At 43.7% G+C, this 14,307-nt stretch overlaps 1 protein-coding gene across 3 annotated transcripts; it reads right to left on the bottom strand.

Annotated features, from left to right (window-relative positions):
* Positions 1-25: 25 nt before the first annotated feature.
* LOC131880290 (CLIP-associating protein 1-like) lies at positions 26-9,893 on the bottom strand. Of its 3 annotated transcripts, XM_059226878.1 has the most exons (16): positions 9,163-9,891; positions 8,234-8,508; positions 7,462-7,638; positions 6,919-7,030; positions 6,759-6,852; positions 6,588-6,671; positions 5,957-6,228; positions 5,513-5,886; positions 5,100-5,392; positions 4,710-4,877; positions 4,223-4,431; positions 3,743-3,973; positions 2,648-3,089; positions 2,249-2,580; positions 1,146-1,355; positions 26-278 (listed from the first exon to the last, which is right to left on the bottom strand). In XM_059226878.1, exons 1-16 carry the CDS (start codon positions 9,334-9,336, stop codon positions 72-74), a joined length of 3,654 nt encoding a protein of 1,217 aa, XP_059082861.1. In that variant the 5' UTR covers positions 9,337-9,891; the 3' UTR covers positions 26-71. The 3 variants fall into 3 exon arrangements, with proteins under 3 accessions (XP_059082861.1, XP_059082863.1, XP_059082862.1); XM_059226880.1 differs by lacking the exon at positions 4,710-4,877 and having other exon boundaries at positions 9,163-9,893; XM_059226879.1 differs by lacking the exon at positions 6,588-6,671.
* Between the last annotated feature and the right edge of the window lie 4,414 nt (positions 9,894-14,307).

Below are 14,307 nucleotides of genomic sequence, written 5' to 3'. Positions count from 1 at the left end.
CAAATGGTGTTAGATGAATGGCAACTCGAAGTAGTGAAGCTTTTATTGGAAGTGAAGAAGAGGAAATGACATCACATCGGCGTTTGAAGTCTTGGACTACTTGGCATTGACTGTTCTTTTTGTGACTGAGCTCTTTTAATGTACAAATTTAACAATTTGAGCTTGCTTCCATTGAGACATTCCAAGTGGGGTTGGAGCTCGTCACCAACGCGTTGGTGCAAGGACACCATGCAGAAAACGGCAGCCTTTCTCACACTGGATTCCACGTTATCATAAGCCTAAAAAGACGGAGAAAACTGCATTATTAGCAAGTCTATGAGATGAAAAGGTGAACAACCATCAGGAATTCGGACATTTAGGCAAGGACTGGTACCAGCAAACAAACTTGCCTGCCAATGCCAGTGATGCAAAATTGGCGTTTCAAACTGGTTTTAAGGAAGATGACCTTTCCTCATATAGCAATGTGAACGAAGGGTCAGCTTCTCAAAAACGTGTTTGAAGCCCCAAAATTGCATCACTGACCCTGGTACCAGCAAACAAACGAACCTGCCAGAGCTTGCCTAAACGTCCCCAGAGTCTCGGTCACGTGAGATTCAGACGAGTGGATCACCCGCGTAAATTGATCAAATAAGTGGTTTTTTTGTTCTTCTTTTCTGGTACTTGGAGTGTTTAGGTCGGAGGGGTGAACCTTGGCTGGCCAGCGAAGCCAGTGAAGCCAGCCATTGATTGCATCATCCGTCAATAATAGTTCCGATAGGCAGTGTCATAGTACGTAGCAGGTTGGTTCTGGGTCTATGAATGTGGTTAGGGTCTAATAGCTTGTTTGAGAGGAGAATCGAACCAGAGACCACTCTCATGCTAGGAAATGCGCTAATCATTACAAATTTTCAAGAGATGTGGTACGACAGTAAACGCTGGGAGGGTCTTTGCGGTAAGACAATCACATTACGATTAACGATCAGCCTAACACACAGTAGATGTCCCATGGCAAGAAAGTCGTGCAAGGCAGTTGGTATTTTTTGGTTGCGCATACAACCCGAGGACCTGACCATTGGTCAGTGGTTTAGATCTTTTACGTGCTGCTTAACTTGCATTTATGTATAAGGTAAAAAAAATCGGTTTAAGGGCTGTCCTCTTTTTCTTACCTTTAATAGCCCTGGCATGATATCCGACAGATTGGCCACAATAGAATCGTAACTTTTTTGATGATCAGCTACTTTCGTAAGCATTTTGACGGCAGCTTGATTAACAGGGAAGTCTCCGGTCTTGATGATAGGGTTTAGAACCCTTATCACAATGTCAGATGGAAGAATAAAAGCCATGGCTGCTGCACATCCCTCTGCAGCTCTCTCAACCTAAAATGATTTTCCAAGTCGGTAGAGGTTACTCAACAGTTCAAGATTGGTTACTTTTTTGTCCAAGGTGTCAGGCACTGTCCCAGGGGCACAATTATGTAAGTATCTCCCCAAAAATAGTTTATCATCTTTGAAAATATGCAACAATAATAACTTTATGGGGAACACAATCGAACTGTTCTTACATCTGAATCTTCTTATTGGAATTTGGAAAAAAAATGCCATAAAATTTCTATTTTGTATACACACAAGCAATTCAGCCCAAATCTTAGCACCTCAAACTAAAACAAACAGCCTGTTTTGCTTTCTAAGTTGACCCCACTATTACGGAAGACGACCAAACAAAGGTGTTGGTCAATGAAAACAAACTGACAAGCACACATTTTTTTTAAAGAGATTGATGTGTTGTAGATTGATACATTCGTACGGAGGAGGAAAAAAAACCAAAGGAGATGATTGCTTTTGGGCATCCCCTTTAGCCCAGGGTCCGTGATTATTTAGGATCCCATGAGCCGTTGCTTGAGAAATTTGGGTATCCAAGGTCCCAACTCCTCGTACTTCTTTATGTCTGTGAAGACATCCACAACCAATGATTTCAATTTGTATTATCGATGTTTTGAATGGTTTTTTTGATCGCCATGGTCTCACGTATTGAACATCTTTTCAAAACTTGAGCATATTTTATCGCAAATGCTTGGTTTTTGCCCAATAAAAACCGAGAAGATTTATATGTACTCTTTCTTATTCAATGAGGCATTTGTGACATCAAAACTGATGAAGTGACAGGAAACCGAAAATAAAATAAAACGCTTCAGACTGTGCTTTTTCCCCATCTTGTTGGGCTAGCTTAACGGAAAGGAGCATACAATGTTCATTTTAACTTAGAAACTTACATCTTTTTCTTGATCCCGATGAGCTTCCAAGACTTTCAATATGATTAGTTCGGTGAAGGCTTGAAAGCTTTGGGACAATGCTTCGTGTTTGAGCATCTCTGTCAAAACGCCATAAACAAGAGCTCTTGTCGCTCCCACGTCATCTAATAGGTTCTCCAGGAGAAGCCGCAGAATTGTGCGGAAGTTATCTTGGATTTGTTTGACAGTTCCTTCCCGGGTGAGGCGAATCAAGTGAGTCATGCACGTTCTCCGCTCAGCTGCTTTAGTTCCCGATTTGACACTTTGAAGAATTTCCATTATATCTTCCATTTCTAGGTTAGCCCTAGTTGGATCTAATTTCGGAAAGAAACTTGATGATTTTTCTAGCAAATAAAACTAAGATTTGAAAGTAGTTCTTACCTGTAGATATAATTGAATTGCCACTCTGCGATTCTTCAACACTACTCACTCGGGAATCGAGCATCCTCATCTTCTCTTCCAACGTAGGGGCCGCATTATTAACGAGATTGAATTTTGATCCATCAGATAAATCTCCGGGAGAATCAAAGGAATAGTTTTGTATGGCACTGGCGGTAAAACGCAAATTCTTGTGAACGTCTTCGGGATTCAGATTTTCGGAATCATTTACAGGATCCAAGTGCGTGTTCGCTCTGGAGTTGTTATTGGCCAAAGGCCGTGAATAGTTGGATCCTTTCAAGGAATTCGTGGACTGGATGTGTCTTGGTTTCATTGGCGAATGCCCACTCTGGCCTATGGAACTCACACTCGACACCTCACTTTCATCTGATGCGTCTTCGAATGGAAAGCTTGCCGCGGGTTTTCTTCTTTCGGCTTGTGAGTTCTGCCAAAACAAAAAACCAATCGTTTAAAAACCCATACAAAATCTCAACGGCTTTCACTTATCCTTGCTCTTTTTCGGAATAACGTTGATCAATTTCGTTTTTCAATCCAAATATTCGTTTCCATTTTCATGCTAGTGTGCTCCAGAAGATAACAATTTTTACCAGTACAATTTAGAATGCAAGACTAAGGTGTACGTAGTGTACTTTTAAAAAACAAATTAATATTGAGGAGTGAAAAAAATAATTCTGTAACACTGACACTAGCCGTGTTTTTCACGGAAGGGTTTCAAAATGTTGAAAAATGTCAAAGAGTTAGTCTTCATGTAGCACCAGAACTGGAATGTTTGCCAGCCAGGATTTTTTTATTCCTTGAAAACCTGGAAGCCGTCTGTGCTCTGAACTGAGACGATCTTCAAGAAGGAAAATCACTAGTCCGCATACGGGAACTAATCACTAACTCACTCTCGCCTGTGTAAGCCGTTAAAAGCCGTGACAACAGATGCAAATCATTAACACCACAAGCTGCTTGGACTTGGCAAGCCCGGGAATGGAAACATGAACCCGAGTATTTTGTGAATTGTCGACGAGTGTTCGACTTGTGTACTCTGGCTATTTCTACATTACATTGTGATTTCCTCTTCCTTATATTTACCAATGCATATGCCAGGGCAGTTTCAGCTTCTCTAGACTGGCGAAGTATGTTTTCGGTCATAAGTGGTTGTTTAGGTGGGCGGCTTTTGGTTACTGAAGGCGGTCCAGGAGAAAACCTCTCACTTTTCCCAACGGTTCTTTTCTTGATAGAGGAAACTCCTCGGCCAGGACTTGGCTCCCGAGAAGAGGTGGAGCTCCCCGGGATTCCATTGGAAGAGCGACGTTTGTCAGGCTAAAAAGGCGAAGAAGAAAGAACAATGGAAGTTGGAAATGATAGTACACTATGAGCTAAAGAACGCTAATAGTTAGTTACGTGATGAATCACACAATCAAAATCTACACCATTTGAAAATATAAGTCCAAAACTGAATTGAGTTTTCGTTTTTAAAATAAAATAAACTAACTGAGCTTTCTAACTCTAACTCGTGCTTGGTTTAAACTGTTAATGTTTCAGCACGGAGTATATTTCTTATCAACTTACCACTACTCGAGCTGGAGGCGAGTCAAAATAAGTCTGGTACGCTCGTAGTGATGATGGAGAGGTCGATCTTGAGCCCGGTTGCGAGTGAACGATTCCAATGCGAGAGCGATTTCTTCCGTTCCGAGAAAATGTGCCGTTTGTCACGTCCGGTGAATTAAATCCTCCTGGGGTATTATGGGTCTTTTCCATAGAGCTTCTTCGGGATCGAGCTAAGGGTTGGGAAATGTTTGGCTTTCAGATGTTTAAAACGCTGGCATAAATGGAAAGATGGTTTGCAAAAGATTTGGTAAGAAATGGAAAATGTACCTTAATGGCAGAAAAAACAATCACCTAAATAGTGCAGGATTCCCAAGGTCACAGTGAACAAATAAGCTTAGTGAGCGAAAAAAGCAACGTCCAAAGAATGAAGAAGTTTTACGCTACCACTCGACATTACGTGTCTTCTAATTCAAGATGGGAAGGGCTACAGTGATGCACGACAACTTACATCCCAAGGTACCAGACATCGCTCCCATCCTACTCCTTTGTGCATATTGAGCCCGAACATTGGCTCGACGAACAGCGGAGGCGTCAATGGCACTATTGGATCTGGCAGTCATAGGGGTCGATCTCAAACTTGGACTGGACTCTTGAGAGAACATGGGTGGAGTACTCGCTAGAAAACACAAGTTATTAAGCCACGCAAACAACGACACCCTGTTCCATCAGAAAAAAACCAGTGATGGAGAAGGCAGAAACGTCTGTCAGTGCTCAACCACAGGCTTTTCTGACAACAGGCCATCCTGGTCACTTGTTAGTTCAAATAAAATAAAAGAGATGACACGCCAAATCAAACCAGCTGACCGAAAGCACTCGGGTTGTTTTTTTTTTCGCTTACCTATTTTGATGGGCGACGTCAATGCATATTGAGGAATTCCACTGGACTTTCTCGTCAGTGTGTTTGCTCGTCTTCCATCGGTTGATTCGGAAATGTTTTCTCTCGAATTCGCTACCGATGTCTGCCTAGATCGGGGTATGGTAGATGTTGCTTTTCCAGCCATGTTCAAGGAGTTACTTGACGAGGAGTTGGAGATGTCTCCAGCTTGCAATAGTCTTCGATACGAAAAGTCCAAGGTTGTCAAAAGCTGATCGGCTTGGTCTTTGAAATGATCTGCAAATCCCCAGTACGCCCTGTTGGATGAAACAAAACTTAGTGAGGCAAGAAGCCAGAACACCATTGGGTCATCCTGAGTCTTAATTAAGACTCTTCAGAATCTTTTACAGACATAATAGAATCATATGATTACTTACTTTCTCGCAAATTGCCTGGCCTCTGGATCTGCATCGGCAATTCCTTTTTTAATGGCTTCTTGAATGAGATGTGCATGCTTCTCTAAGCTTTGCGTGGGCCAAGAATGCAGGATTAGATCCAAGAATTCACAACAATGTCTTCGAATATCACGAGATTTGGAGGTCACATTGCAAGTGATGATTGGAACAAATCTCGAAGAAAACGTATTCTGAATGATGAACCGAATACAAATAATCCCAGAGGAGGACATCACTTTGGCAGAATTCGGAATGAGGTTTATGATATTTTGAAACAGAATCTCCAACAAACGGTCTACCTTATGACCCATTTGTTGGGAAAGGTAGGCAACAGTTATACAAGCCTCTCTTACAACCTGTAATGACAACGCATACAACCCATATGAGAACGTTTTGCTGACGTCTTGAGAATAATTAAGAATTTACCTGTGATCGCAAATCCTTGATACTGACTTGGAAAGGCACATCCAAAGTTCTTAATGAGTTATGCATCTCGTCGAAATTTAATGCACCTGCCAACATCAGTGATCTCACCATTTGGAGAGCATCAACACGAGATTTCCAATCATTCGATGACTTGGAAAGGGTCTCTTTGATCTTGGCAATTTCCTCTGAAAGAGCTCGACCTGAGAATATATTCACATGTTTCACCTCTTCAAAAGATTTCGTGAAACTGTCTTCATCCAATCCACCAGCACCTAAAAAATACGTGATCAAGTCAACAAACGCAACTAACGGGGATGGGATTGATGGCTAAGCAGATGGAGGAAAATGAGCGACCTATATGCAAACATCCTATTGACGAGCTAAGAATTATGGTAGCTTTGCTCAGACCTGCACAGCATTCTTTTACTTGAATCTTGAATTCATTTAGATTCTTTTTCTTCAAGACATTTCTCACTTCACCAATTGATAATGGTCCTCAAGATGATTTTCATTTCTAGCTTCAACTAAAACACTTTTTAAGAATTTCAATGCGATTGCTGATCAAGATTCAGCAATCGTTTTTTATCAATGCTTTCACTGCTTTCTTTGAAGTATTTTCAATAAGTATTACCCATAGAAGACGGTGCTGTGGCACCTCTCATGGAGGAGTTCCGACGAATGCAAGAAGATGTAGTCATCACATTTGAGTTAGTATCTAAAAACATTCAACGAAACACCATGCGATGGTCAGTGTATTATGCATATAAGAAAAGGCAATTCCAAATCGAGAACAATGACGTACCTGCTGTTGGAGCTTTAGGCACAGCAAACGAACCTGGTCTTCTCACGCCAGCAGGAACACTGCTTGAACGGGCCTTTGATGTTAGGCTCTTGCTCTAAAATGGGGTTTAGTAGAGTCAAAAATCGCTACATATGTTATTCGATGACAAGCGTAGACATACCTGAACCAGATCAGTTTCGTCTTTTCCCCTCTGATTGTCAGGCAACGGAGGTGATTCCACGACCTCGCCAGATTTTCTCAATTCGTCAAACTTTGATAACAACACAGCCAATCTAAAAAGGGGCCCAACCTATGAAATTGGAATCTCACAGGAAAAACATTGTTACCCAAATCCAAATATTTATAAAAATCCGCATCCGCAGCTTGAGATAACGAATCAATTACAACATCGTAAACAATCTAAACACAAGCCATTGTAGCCGAGCTAAATAATAGGGAGCGAAAACAAGGCAAGAATTGTCTCTTCAAGATCCCTGGAGTCAAATCCAGGGGCCGAAAGTTAACCTTTTACTTTATGTAGAGGATTACTTCCCTGGTAGTGGCAAGGCAGTCTTTAAAACAAAAACAAATATTTCTCCGCTTCGTAAAAAGGCTTAGCAATTACTGCTTGGATTGAGCTTCCCAAACGGGGGGAAGCGAATTGAGAAAAAGGTTCCTCACTTTCGTCAGGGGACAATTTGAATATAAGCATGATGCGACTTACTTGGCTTGTGGCAATTGGAATTTCCTTTCCAGATCGGATTGAACCCTTTCTCCCACGTGCCTATAAATTTCGACCAGCGTTGTCATGGCCGCATCACGCACCGGGGCTGCAGGATCTGATGCCAAATTAACAATTTGGTGCATCATTTTCGAGATAACCAAACTATGTGCTCCATGTCTAAAAGAAACAGAAACAAAAAGAGAACATTGCATTGGCGGCTCATTCAATTCAACAAACTTAGATTAGCTATTTAGACAGAATTTTGGTTCCCTGTTAAAGTTCAATCTTGAACTCTTTAATGCATTCCACGATTAGGCCTAACTTGGGTGCATGAGTGGAAATAAATGGCAGGTAATATGATGAGCAATTTGTGGCGACATACCTTGTCATCAGCATATTAGCACATGAATTATTTTTCTCTCTCTCTTTACCAACTATTCCACAAAACAAGTTTTTAACAAGGATTCGGGCTCATTTTGCACATTCCAGTACCAAAAATGCAATGAAAAATCAAGATTTCCATGGGAAATGCAAAACTACGAAAGTTCTCGGCTTCAGTACCGAACATTTTCAACGCCGGAATCAATCGCTTATGTAGTTACAGAAACAGAATGCTCATTATATTCGGATTCAAAGAGGATTTTGCAGAGAAAGACACGTAAAAGGTAATTAGTTCCCCCCCCCCCAAAAAAAAATACGAAACACGCAGACACATCCCATGTTTAGTAGCCTGACCCGATATTGCGTTTCTTAAAACCCTAAATTTACTCACTCGTTCAGGGTATCTTGAACCAGAAATAGAACCTCTTCCCGGACCTTGGCATTCTTATGCGTGAAACCTGTTGAGAGTTTGTCAAACAGGGTTTGAGGATCCACTACTTCCCGCATAAATAATTTCAAGCCATTGTGGGCTTTTTCTCGCACACTCTCTCTGGCATCGCCCAAGCGATCCAGCGTAGGAACCAATACAGTCCCGAGGTAAGATCGGAAAGAGTGACCCATGCGTTCGACCAAAAGCCCAACAATATCCAAACCATTTTGGCAGACCTAAAAAGAAGATCAGAAAAGTTCAACCCAACGTTCCAAAACCGAACCTGTAACGAGTCTTTCGATTCCGGCCACGAAAAGGCCACGAACCCGACGGGTGACTGCCCTATGCGTCAGAGGACTGACGTTCGATCGGAGTGGCAATCCAAGTTGATATCGCTTCACACAACCCTCACATCGTACAGTGACCTCACTTTTTGACACAATGACATGGCAATAAATCTTTGAGTTGGCCAATTCAAGGAAATGCAATAACCAATTCTAGATTACAGAATTATCAGGTGGCGGATTCGATCCCCGTAGGCTAAGCAGATGGGCGGGCCATTCTCAATAAAATGCCATGGCAGACTACATAGCTGGAGGCTCACGGATGGTCCCGCTGAATCCGTTAGCCAGTCTAATGTTCTGGCTGGATGGCAAAATAGCGGGTCATTTGGCTGGCCCATTCCATCCCATCAGACAGCGCCACCTTGATTAGGAACGACAGGGTGGAGACCCAATGGCCAACGACAGTCAAGTGTCCGGGTCGGGTTTCAAACCATGATTTCATCTGAACAACTTCACATCAGCCGCCCATTCGACCACCTGCTTTTCGGGGCGGGAGGTCAAGACGAAGGACTAATATCCAGGGGGCCGGGCGGCTACAAGACTTGCCTTGTAATTCGAAGATTGGACCCAGGGTACGAGGGCATCGATCACGGCCCCCAACTCGGGACTGTGGGTCACATCGCCGGGTTCGGCCTGACCCAAGAAGGTGATCATCTCTTGTCCGAGGGACACCTTGCGCTTGGTGTCGCTCGTGCTCATTTGGGCCAAGAAGCCTTCCATTTTGACGCGGACAATCACTCACAATCCCTCTTGTCCAGCACGTCGCATTCACTGACTGACCCACCACTTATTAGGCTGGGTCCAAAGGACTGGGTTGGCTGGCTAACTGGCCCTGGGCACCCGGGGGTGGTATCACTTGGATTCGACAGACCGGAATGGACACGACACGCCCCGAATCGAATAGATGTGGCCGCCTCAACTCAGGTTAAGGCGTGGTGACGGCCGAGACGATAGTTGGGGCGGGCTGAGGCGCGACTCTGTGAGATGTCTCATCAATGGCCGAGAAGATGGGATGAAAGGACAGGAGGATAGGAAGATAGAAGGGCGCGGACCGGCTCGGCGGCGGGCCTAGAAGCTTCCGACCCTATCCTCGATAACGGTTTGGTGGGGCCAACCCGTGATGACCCGCCCATTCACAAGAGCCGGGGATGCGGGGGCCTGATCTTGGAGTCCATGGATTAGCGGGAATAGGCGGATTTGTGACCAGGTGCGTGTGTCCCTCTTCCGTCTTCTTCCTTCTTGTTCTTCTCCTTTTTCTCCTGGCTCAAAGACTCAAAGACTCAAAGACTCAAAGACTCAACGACGGGTCGGCCGGCGGCTCTTCTACTCTTGCAGAGGACTCAACCCAGGCCCGTCTCTCACTCGCTCTGAATGATCTCAGACGCTCACCCGCGCCCATCCGCGCCCGCCCGCTCCTTCCCACCATAGATATAAAGCGCCCCCTCTTTACTCGTCAGAAGGATAATAAGTGCCATCTATTGAGCACAAGAAAAAATGATCCCAGCCTACATCTGGTACGAGGCATTCGGTCTCGACGTCAATTCTCAAACAAGGCCCAGAGAGGGCGCAGGTGGGATAGGTGTCTTGTGCACTACTCCATGACTAAGGGAGCAGGCTCAGCCGTCTTGGCTCGCGCACTCGCTGACGACGAGAGATCAGCGTCGCTTTTTGGATCGACTGGCAGGCATACGGGAAGGGTCAACCCACACCATCAAGCCAGCCTCCAAATCAAACCACAGTACCCGATCTATCACGACCGAAAGCAGCAGCCCAGCGAGGAAGCCCGGCTTCTAATCTGGTGGCCCCTGCCGAACCCCGACTAGGAACACAAAGGCCAGCCCGCCAACCAGGCCTGTAGCGTTCAGCCAGAAGCCAGGGGGCTCCTGACAACTTGACACGGGCGTTAAGTCAAGGCCACCACTCTTCCTCTTGGTCCTCGTCTCCTTCTCCTTTTTGGCTGAAGTAAGCTAGTTCCTGGAGTTCCTTCCACTCCCTCGATAAAAGAGCCTTCGGCTAGCATCGCGACCCAGCTGCTACATATTTGCTACTATTAAGCGGCAGGTTCTACTCTAAGGAATCAGGGCTATTAGATGGGAAATGTGTGAAACAGCCAAATTCAGACTGATTCCGGGCTAAATCTGGCCGGTGGCAAGACACTTTTGCCCATGGTCATGGTTGTTGAAAGAATGTCCCATGGCCGTGTAAAGAATCCGGCTCGGGGTTCAGCTGGGTGGGCTCGACAGGCTGCGCCACAATCGTGGCAAAAATTACCATGATTCTAGCACATCCAGTGCTTCCAAATCTTCATTGACAAAATTGTTTGTCATTGTAGGACTTCATTGGACAATCATTTTAGACCATTTCAGTCCAATATCCATTTGCATAACATGGCAAGTGACAAAACTGTGCAATAAATCCGAAAAAAAAATTGGTGCCAACATCTTGACATCATGAGAAGTTTAGTGACACTTCCTTCATGGTAGAACCAGAGGGCGCACTAGTATGCAATCACAAAGCTTTACACTTCTCTATTAGACAACCTAAATGCATAGACAGTCAAGATTTGACAAGTGGCTCCACATTGCAAGGTAAATGATCAGAAGAATTAAAATCCAATCCAATGGCCAGGGAGAACATGCCAATGATAGTGGTAATCACATTATTTGGCCTTTATAGCTTTTTGTGAATAGCTACTATCTTTTCAAGGTGTAAAGGATGGCATACTGGATAGATTGCCTTTCTTATTTGTGTACTTGGATAGTCATCTTGTCCCCACCCAAACATTAAGAACTTCTCAGAAAAGTTTTTCAAGCTCTCCAAGATGCTGGGATGGTCTCTGAGCCCACAAAATGCTCATTGGAAGTGTCAGAGTTGATTGTTTTTGGGCATAACGTCTCAGCTAGACAAGTGTTGGCCACTGGGGACAAGTGGGCGCATTCTTGAGGGCTTGAAGGTGCTCTCAAAACGCATAATAAGCCTCTACAGGCACTACTTGACCCTAAATCCTGGGTTGGGACAAAGCTTGTGGATGTTTTTGAAGACGTCCAGTATCAGATACGTTTTTTACATTCCCTGAACACTGTACAGTCCCAACTAGTTTAGTCTCTCTGAATACAAGAGCTTGCTCCTTCCTGTGATGTTCCTAGTGAAACATTTTTGGACTTGTTTGACCTAGTGCAAACCTGCTGAAATCATTGGAGTCCAAATATTCAAGATGTGGCTGAACACAATCAACTTGTACAGAGTTAGCATTGTAATGCTATCTCTGGACTATCTAGGTCCTTTGCAAGGCTAGTGGAATCTTGGCCATTCCTACCAGAAACTAACTTTGTATCATTAGCATAAGAAGAGAGACTGGCAGTAATACAAAGCTTTTGAAGTGGGACAACGAATATTATAAACAGAAGGGGCCCTAAGATGGAGCCCTGAGGAACACCTGACTTGACATCATGTACGTATGTCCCTAAGGGATCCCTTGACTTTAACAATTTGCTTCCTGTCCTGAATGATAATTGATACCATGGGATTCCAAGCTCGAGCGCAGGTATGAGTTTCTTTAAGTTTTAATGGTCATTCACGAGCATTGGGTCATATCACGTTAAGAATGCTGTAGGCAGCTGAAAGTAAAGTCAATCAACCACTTCCCACTGCCTTCACATGACTAAACTGACTCAGATCACGGGCGACAACATGCTGCCCGTGCTGGCTCTCTGACTCAGCCTGCCCAATCCATCAAGCAGCCTGATCATGCTGGCTAAAATGGCTAGATCCCCAGCTTTGGTGCTGGGTTGCCATGGGTGACCATTTTAAGACAAGTACAAAACGGCATGGATGAAGGCTCAAGTACAATGGCCTTTTTGGCCTTTTATGGCTTGTTCAGGCCACAGTCGCGAACCAAAAGAACAACACAATTTAAGATTGAATTAATGGCTAGCTAATGAGCTGCCCCCAAATGAGCCCATCAAGGAGGGTTGGCTAGCCAAAGGGGCGGAAAAGTCGAAGAAAATCATCAAGAATTGTACTAAAATACGGAGTTTATGTACTGAGCCCCATGTGCTGTTTTGCGCTCTTGACCCGCTAGATGGCGATTTCGAAAGTCAATATGTAGCTAGGAACTCTCATGAATAAACCAGTCCAGTTAACTACCATCATCCTGACTTAAAATGGTGTCGGACCAAACATGGCCTGCTACATTGGTCCGCTACAACATCATAATTCAAAAAAGATGAATTTGCTTAAGAGTCCCTTTTTTTGGTAGAGACTGACTCACAAAGCACCCTCTAAATTGCAGATCGTAAACCATATGTCCTGCAGTGCAAGAGGGCTATAGATCAAAGTGCATAGATTGCTGGAATGATTCCCCTGAAGAGAGCCTTGTCAGGGTTGAAGGTATTCTAAATAATGAAGAACCTGTCAAATGATATTTTTGAGCCTGCACAATTTCTCTAAATTGTTGAATACGCTGTTTTTCTGATAAAATGTGGTTTTTAGTTTCCTTTGATGTTAGTAACTATTAGTTTTGTTATTATGTTTGTCCTTTAAATCTAGCCTTATAGGACACCTTTCCTCCTAGTTTAGTGCTTCCAGATGGTTGGCGCGGAAAAAGTGCCAAATAATGTGAGCAAACACCCAAAATATGGAAGCACTAACCTAGGTACGGACAACTGATGGGGATCAAATTAACAATTACGGGAGGTTACAACTAGGGCTGCCAATTTACATTTTCAATGGCATTTACTGGTGGAATGTCGGAAACCCGTTAACTGGCCTCAAAAAGTAACCCTGATTTTTCTTTCGTTAAACCAGGGTTGCTTTTTGCTCAAACTTGACAATTAATGTTATTATGTTATTGGTAGGTGCTTTCACTTTTATCTATAACTGCAGCCTCTTGCTCAATATACAGGACAACCAGGATGAAGTGGGACAGTACATTGTTCTGATTGTAATTGATAAGTTCAATGTCCAGGCCATTTGATCGTGCTACTTTCGGATTGGTTGACATTTGATTTCCACTTTTGGTACAAAGGAATAATTGTGTGATTAGAGGCATGGAGAACGTCAGTATTGGAGAGGAGGCTTAGACGAATTTCGAACGTCTTCTAGCAAGGCTTTGTAGAGTTATGCATTATCTCCTGATCAGACGCATTCCCACTGAGAGAGAGCTTGCTATGGCCAATGAATGGCACAAATCGTAAGCATGTTCTAATATTTGAAACCAGGGTGCACTAGGGTGGAGATGTCCCAACAAAGCTCTAAGCTGCATGGCATAGCACTGAAGTTACGGGTCAAACAAAACACCTTGCTTGGGTAACTAGCCATGTCTTCCTCTCCTTTTCTGATGTATTGAAGCCTACTCACCAAGAACACTTGAACCTGATATAGACGGAAAGCTTAACATAAGCATTAATAGCTTGAAATAATTTGTTAACAGTTTCTTCAGGTTGACCAGATTGAGAGGAAGGCCCTCAATTTCAACAGTTTTAGGAAGTCAATTTCCAAATTGGCTACATTTTTGGGCCTGTTGAATGTCAGAGGTTTTAAATTTGTTATCTAGCTGCTTGTACCTCAAACTGTAGATCTGGTTATCAAACAATCCCCGCGTTTGCGGTTTTTACGAGCTAATCTTTGGATCACCCTGGCTTCTAGGTACACTCCCCCACGCGACCTCCGACGGTCAAAAAAACTCTCGAC

The sequence above is a fragment of the Tigriopus californicus genome, chromosome 5 (assembly GCF_007210705.1).
Source record: "Tigriopus californicus strain San Diego chromosome 5, Tcal_SD_v2.1, whole genome shotgun sequence".
In the NCBI taxonomy this organism is placed as follows: domain Eukaryota; kingdom Metazoa; phylum Arthropoda; class Copepoda; order Harpacticoida; family Harpacticidae; genus Tigriopus; species Tigriopus californicus.
The sequence above is the reverse complement of the archived record's forward strand: the minus strand, read 5'-3'. Positions and strand labels throughout refer to the sequence as shown.

Coding starts and splice junctions, on each gene's coding strand:
- LOC131880290 (XM_059226878.1), bottom strand. CDS start 9,336: ATGGAAGGCTTCTTGGCCCAAATGAGCACGAGCGACACCAAGCGCAAG. Junction 6,853..6,918: donor ACGAAACTGATCTGGTTCAG/GTATGTCTACGC, acceptor ACCCCATTTTAG/AGCAAGAGCCTAACATCAAA. Junction 5,393..5,512: donor GCCAGGCAATTTGCGAGAAA/GTAAGTAATCAT, acceptor TTCATCCAACAG/GGCGTACTGGGGATTTGCAG.